This window comes from Zingiber officinale, chromosome 10A, assembly GCF_018446385.1.
Source record: "Zingiber officinale cultivar Zhangliang chromosome 10A, Zo_v1.1, whole genome shotgun sequence".
Taxonomy (NCBI): Eukaryota; Viridiplantae; Streptophyta; class Magnoliopsida; order Zingiberales; family Zingiberaceae; genus Zingiber; species Zingiber officinale.
The window spans coordinates 28,758,675-28,766,083 of record NC_056004.1 but is presented as its reverse complement, the minus strand read 5'-3'; the positions used below and the strand labels follow the sequence as shown (position 1 = coordinate 28,766,083).

The 7,409-nt window shown below is 35.8% G+C and overlaps 1 protein-coding gene across 1 annotated transcript; it reads left to right on the top strand.

Moving 5' to 3' along the window:
* Positions 1–4,614: 4,614 nt before the first annotated feature.
* LOC122027962 (probable 3-beta-hydroxysteroid-Delta(8),Delta(7)-isomerase) lies at positions 4,615–6,929 on the top strand. Its single transcript, XM_042586976.1, has 4 exons — positions 4,615–4,876; positions 5,787–5,930; positions 6,043–6,151; positions 6,540–6,929. The coding sequence occupies exons 1-4, from the start codon at positions 4,720–4,722 to the stop codon at positions 6,796–6,798; spliced, it is 669 nt and encodes a 222-aa protein (XP_042442910.1). The 5' UTR covers positions 4,615–4,719; the 3' UTR covers positions 6,799–6,929.
* Positions 6,930–7,409: the final 480 nt, after the last annotated feature.

Below are 7,409 nucleotides of genomic sequence, written 5' to 3'. Positions count from 1 at the left end.
TTGCTTGAAAACCTAGAAATCATGCTCATAGGTTTCGGCCAAGAAGAGATTAAGGGCTTAGGAAAGTTTAAATTCCATTTAGGTTTGCTTATGTATTTCCTTATGATGCCTAATAAGTTAGGTGATGTTAATAAAATGTTTTCCATGTTTTATGTTGCTTGAAAACCCTAGAATCATGCTTATAGGTTTCGGCCATGACTTGGAAATTAGGGTTGGAGACTTCATGTATGCTTGCTAAGAGTCTCACTTATGATGCTATGTATCATATGATATTAGTTTAAAGTTCATGCTTGAAGTTGTTTAAAAGAAAAACCCTAGAATCATGCTTATAGGTTTCGGCCATGACTTGGAAATTAGGGTTGGAGACTTCATGTATGCTTGCTAAGAGTCTCACTTATCATGATATGTATCATGTGATATTAGTTTAAAGTTCATGCTTGAAGTTGTTTAAAAGAAAAACCCTAGAATCATGCTTGTAGGTTTCGGCCAAGACTTGGAAATTAGGGTTGGAGATTTCATGTATGCTTGCTATGAGTCTCACTTGTTATGCCATGTATCATGTGATATTAATTTAATGTTTCATGCTTAAAGTTGCTTAAAAGAACCCTAGAATCATGCTTATAGGGTTTCGGCCAAGAAGGAATAAGAAGGACTTGAGAAAGTCTTAAAAACCCAAACTATACTTGCTTATGATTCCTTATAGTATGTGATCCACTATATGATGCTAGCTAAGGTTTTTTCATGTTTTAAAGTTGCTTAAAATTTAAGATCATGTCCATGCAAGTTTCGGCCAAGATGTGAATTAGGATTTGTGGAAAGTTCAAAACCCTAACTATGCATGATGATGACTCTCTATGTTATGCTATGTGATATGTGAACTTTATGTCATCATGTTATACTTATGAAAAGATTATGTATGATGAAATTCCTAAGAGATGCTTCCCTTAAAGTTGGGACTAAGAGCACTCTTCATGATAAGACAAGAACATAATATGCTTCATGATATGACAAGAACATGATATGCTTCATGATATGACAAGAACATGATATGCTTCATGATATGACAAGAACATGATATGCTTCATGATATGATAAGAACATGCTATGTTTCATGATATGACAATAACATGATATGCTATTTTACTTTTGTATTTGGCTTGTACCGGACCCTAAGGATGGTCCATGGGATGGGCTCCTAAGTTACCCCTAGGTCGATGGTCAAGGAAACGGGCCTAGTTCCTAGTAGGTTCAAGATTAGCTACCTCGGATTTATTTAGGATGCGCGTAATTCATGTATGTGGTACAATGCCGGGCCCTCATGTTGAGATTTATATTCAAGTACCTATATGATATATGCTTTCAAAAGAACATCTTGCATATACTTATTTCATGCCATATGATTTTGATACATGTTTTCAAAAGAACATCTTGCATATATTTGTCTCATGTTTTCATATGCTATGTTTGATGCTCTTTTGAGATATGTCTATGATACCTAGATGAACATGCTACTACCTTATGTTTATGTTTTCATGTGCTATGTTTGATGCTCTCTTGAGATATGTCTATGATACCTAGATGAACATGCTACTACCTTATGTTTATGCTTCCATATGCTATATTTATGATTTTGCCCAAATGAGTATGACACTACTTTATGCTAGTATGAAAATGTTAAATCTAGAAGTTAGTTAAATGAACATGTCACTACTCTATGTTTAATTCATGATTCATAGCTTTTGTGAGTAGAAAAGGATCTTACTAAGCCTATGTGCTTATAGTGTTTAATTTCCTTGTACTACAGAAAAGGATAAAGAATGGCTAAACTAAAGGGAGCAGCAGGAAGAGCAAAGATGTGTATGGTAGTGATATGGTGGAAGAAGATCTGTTTTGTGTGTCAAGACTTATATATATGCTTTAAGTTTTCGCATGTGAACTAATTCCTCTTCTTGCTTCTAAGTTTATATGAACGAATGCTAGTATGTTCACATGTCATGTTTTGTTTATATGATTGAGTTTTAATATGATGCAAATATGAAAAAAAATAATAAATGTAATTCTTCCGCTGCAATGATTGCATATGCATGTAGGTATGTTCGTGTGGCGCCGTCCTTGCCAAATACCAGTAGGGAAAGGGCGGGCGTTACAACCTTGACCTACCTAGATTTCCACGTGTCTGGCTTTACTCACTAGGTCTTTCCATCTACCTAACTTCACTCACTAGGACTTTTCATCTGCCTGGCTTCACTCACCAGGATTTTCCCACTGTCCGCTTTCACTCACCGGGACTTTCACCTGCCTAGCTTCACTTACTAGGTCTTTTACCTGGCTTCACTCACCAGTATTTCCCAACTGCCTAACTTCACTCATTAGATCTTTCACCTTACTTCACTCACCAGGATTTCCCAACTGCTTGGCTTTACTCACCAGGACTTTCACCTGCCTAACCTGCAGTTAGGACTTTCCCAGTCAAGTATTCGATCAACTCTTTGACTTACTTGACTCTTCTTCACATCTAATTGGTCAGACCTTAACTAGAGGGGAATTGTATCAACAATCTTCCCAATCGAACGATTGCATCTGCAATCTCCATGTATTGTCAAACATCGAAACCCAAATATCAAGACTCAAGCTTGAGCCAACTCAAGCTTAGTCAACCAGGTCAACCTTGACCTAGGGATATTGCACCAACATCAAAGTCATCTACATAATTAAGTAATGATTTTACTGGTAGTCTAGATATACTACTAGTACTAGTAAATAACATGCATATAAAAAACATATTAAATAACAAGTTGGCAAAACAAATTATTAGATTCAAGAGATGATTCTGGTTGTTTGTTGATGTTGATCATCTTGTTTTCTACTTCCTTCTTTGAACACTCTCGATCCCTGAAATGCTGAAGGTAGAGTGGGGTGAAGTCAACATCCAAATGTAAAGGAACTTCAATGCCATGATATGAAAGTTCTAGAATCAATGCAACATCTTTTCTTATGAATCCAATCTTCTAATTTTGAAAGATGAAACACTTAGCATCATAGTCTCAATTATCAAACATATTTTGTACAATGCCTCTAATGTTTGCAATATGCAGTATGTCTAGTGTCCAGGCAAATGAGCTTCTACTTAGCAACCCCAATTGTCGATCATTTTGTTCTAGTGTTTTTATGAACAACTTAAAAATTGGGGGCATTGCTTTTCCATTGTATTTCCTTACGGTATGCATGAGAAGTATAGCTTCTGTGAGACGTTGATGCACTAGACATCATTTAATTCAATAAAATGATACATTACAATGCTAGTTTTAAACAATAAAATGATAATTCAACTAGTTTTGATTAGAACATATTAGTGACCAGAATATTATAGTAGCTACGATTTGGTAGCTACTACAATGTTCTGGTCACACCACATTGTAGCAACTACCAAATCATAGCTGCTATAACATGATGTGACCAGAATATTGTAGCAGCTACGATTTGGTAGCTACTACAACATGGTGTGACAAGCACACTGTAGTAGCTACCAAATTGTAGTTGCTACAACATTCTTAATTTGGGGTTTTCACCTTTTAGCAGCTAACAAATTGTAGCTGCTACAATGTCCCAGAACAAGAATATTGTAGCAGCTATCAAACCATAGCTGCTATAATGTGCTAAACCCTAAACCCTAAGACGAGGCAGGAGTAGAGAGTTAAAAGATAGATAATAGAATATGAGCATGTATATACAAATGAATAGTTGCAAGCAGGTGAAGCGAGGCGAGTTGGCATCGAGGGAGTTAATCAGTGAAGATGGTGAAGGGTGGTCTGAGGGAGCTCAAAGGAGGAGGGTTCATAGCATTTGAGTTTTTAAGAGGGAAAGGAGAGACGAAAGGTTCGAAATGTTTTAAGTTTTTGAGAGAGAAAGAGGAGACAAAGGGTTTAGGGTTTTTTAATTTCCGACGAGGCGGTGCTATAGTAAAATAAATTATATATATATATATATATATATATATAGAGAGAGAGAGAGAGAGAGAGAGAGAGAGAGAGAAATGATATCCTATATATCCTTAGGTGAGCGACCGCAGACAATCTGACGTAGCTAAAACTTAATTTTTTTATTTCTCTCTCATTTGCCTATAATAATTTTTCTCTTTTTTTTCTTAAATTAAAATATAACTCCCTCTTCTCTCTCCTTTAATTACATGCAACAATCATTATAGTATTAATTTTTAAAAACTAACACTATAGTTTAATTATACAAGTCATCACTGTAGAGATGGTGCTAGTTTTTAAAGAACAACACCCTAGTATTGATTTTAGTTGGTACTGATTTTAAAGACCAATATCCGAGACTAACACTTAATGCAACCTTTGTGTTAATCTTTAAAAACTAATATTATTTTGGTGCTTATCTTAATACTAGTCTTTAAAATTAGTATTAACTTTGGCATCATCTCTATAGCGATGACGGATATATTTAGACTATAGTCCTGATTTTAAAATGAATATTACAGTGATTATTATAGAAGAACAAACTTTATTTTAATTTAGAATGGAGTGATGGAGTAAGAATTTAAAAATAAATAAATAAATTTTGAAAGCACCCCCGTCTTGTATATAATTTTCCATGAGTGGCAAAAGCGAAAAATTCCCTACAGAAAACGTTGGTAGGGAAAGCCGAGTGTAGATCTACGAGGCACTAGGGCAGCGGAGACGACAAGATACCAGGGAAGCGATGGCGGCCAGAGAAGGAGGAGAATGGGCGCACCCATACGTGCCCAAGGATCTGAAGTTGCCAGGCTACGTCCCTTGCTTCTTGTCCCAGAAGGATATCGTCGTCCCGTATCTTGGCACTTCTCTCCTCCTCGTCTCCTTCATCTGGATCTTCTCTGGTACTTGTTTTTCCTCCCCTATGTATCATCTGTCATCCTTCATCCGTTCTTGTTACCTTTTTGTCACTGATTTTCTTTTTCTTTTTTTTCGGTGGGAAGAACACGCTGAAAGATTTGATTTCGTTGGCGTTTTTTCAATGAAACCAACAAAATCACTCCAACAAATTCCAATAAATATTTCACCTTTTCTTTAATTTCCTCTTCAATAGTATGCTTCTCTATTTTTCTGCTGCGGAATATCTGAATTAGGAGTTCACCAGACTCCTTGCTTTAGTTTTTTAGAAGGTTTTGTTAGTCCTGTACAATCCGTTAGCTCGTAAGAATGCTTCTGAGAAAAGATCTGAATAAGGTTTCGCTGTGGAGCATCTAAATTAGGTGTTCTCCACTGCTTCCTATACAAAATTCACGAATAGTTAAAGAATCTAACAGAAGATGTGCACTGGCAATGCAAATACCTTGTGGCTATAGTAAAAAAAATCCCAAGTTCGAATATAAGCATATTTGTATGCCCTCATGGTGCCTCTTTCTAATGTTTGACTCTGGTGAAGTAAGTTTCAACGTACTATCCACAGGTGTTATTCTAGTTCAAACTCTGATTGGATAGATCAGAGAGTAATTGTCTGAGAGCGTTCAGCGTCTCATCACATTGGTAGTTCCCTGGTCATTTTCCCCTTGTTAAAAAGAACTTGTCCTCTAATTTGCATCTTCATCTTCTTCATAAAAGTGTCAAAATGTCTAACAAACTTGGGATTTCTGTCAGATGTTATAGTTTAGAACTTCTTACAATTTGACTAAAAATAATCAACAACCACCATAATGCCCATTCACAATTTGATTGATATTAGCAATGGGCAATTTTTTTTCCTTTTGTAGTTGACTTTGTTACCTTTATGGAATTCTGCCAATGTAGGACGATCAAAGTTGACAAAGTCTGATAGGTTGCTTATGTGCTGGTGGGCATTCACGGGGTTGACACATATAATTCTGGAAGGCTACTTTGCTTTCTCTCCTGAGTTCTACAAGAAGAAAACTCCGCATTATTTAGCTGAAGTCTGTAAGTTGTCTAGACATGAACTTCTTTATATATAACAAACTTACTGAAATTTGTTTAGCAGAATTGGTGCAAACTTAAAATTATTGTTTTCTATCATGATCTGAAATATCAGGGAAGGAATATAGCAAGGGAGACTCCAGATACGTTGGAAGAGATGCAGGAATTGTCACTGTTGAAGGAATCACTGCTGTTTTAGAGGGTCCAGCCAGCCTTATTGCAGTGTAACACATCAAACTGCTTTTTCTTTATCTGTAAATACTTTTTTTAAAAAAGTAACACAACAGTCTAATATTGTTTTGAGACGTTGGGGGGAAAAATTGTTTAGTAAAAAACTAGTATCAGGACTCAGGTTTATGTTTGGCAGTAGGTAAGTGGATTATAGAGATGAGCACACAATTGTGCATTTTGAATTTGCTTTCTTTGTGATAACTTTACAGTTGTTTTCTTATTGTATTGTTAGTGGGTTCTTTTTATTACAGGTAGTAGTACATTTGAATTTAATTGGTCCAACATCAACAGATAAAAAAGGCTGCTTCTAATTCAACATAACCTTTGTAGATTCAGTATCATCAGTTTGTCAGTTTGACACGGTGTTGTTTTCTCTCCCAGGTATGCAATTGCCACAAGGAAACCCTACAGTTACATCCTTCAGTTTGCAGTTTGTCTCGGACAGCTCTATGGCTGCCTTGTTTACTTCATCACTGCTTTTCTGGAGGGAGATAACTTTGCGACGAGCCCGTTCTATTATTGGGTGTATTACATTGGAGCAAATGGTTGGTGGGTTGTCATACCACTGCTCATCGCAAACCGATCTTGGAAGAAGATAACTGCAGCGATTCAGGCAGAGAAAAAGATAAAAACTGGATGAGAGCTACTCCAACATGCTCAGGAATCGGGAAATGAGTCGTCCTTGAGTTTAGCAATTCCCCAAATAGCTGCTGGATTGGTTTCCCAAATGTACTCTGTTGACTTGCATTCCAAATCATGGATTGTTAATCCCGTGATGTTTTTATTATTATTATTATTATTATTATTATTATTATTATTATTATTGAAGCATTTGAATTGGGCAGGTATTATAAGGAGGCTTCAATGGCGGGGAAGAGGTTGTTATGGAACTAGAATGATATGATAGTCCAGAAAAATTCTTTAAGCAAGTTAATGATGCTTTTGAAATGTAGTTCGGATCTCCTCGATCTTAAACTCTACTCTCCTCGAAAACAACGCATTTTGGATGTTTTTTCATTTATACTCATAACATCAAAAACGGTAAATTGGTGTTGTTTTAAGCTTAGGTATGTTTAGTGTGGCATTGCTCTATAAAATATAGATATTTTATAAATATTAGGGGCTGTTTTTATTTTCTTTTTTTTTGTCAAAATTGGTAAGCTTCGACTGAATTTGTGTTTTTTTTTCATAAATTGATACTGTTTTAAGTTATATTTAATGTGGTATTCTTTGTTAGAATTTAGACTATGA

What these genes read in the sequence shown, in the direction of transcription:
- LOC122027962 (XM_042586976.1), top strand. Translation starts at nt 4,720, where the DNA reads ATGGCGGCCAGAGAAGGAGGAGAATGGGCGCACCCATACGTGCCCAAG. An exon ending in GCATTATTTAGCTGAAGTCT is followed by an intron (nt 5,931 to 6,042) that starts GTAAGTTGTCTA and finishes CTGAAATATCAG; the next exon opens with GGAAGGAATATAGCAAGGGA. An exon ending in CCAGCCAGCCTTATTGCAGT is followed by an intron (nt 6,152 to 6,539) that starts GTAACACATCAA and finishes TTTCTCTCCCAG; the next exon opens with GTATGCAATTGCCACAAGGA.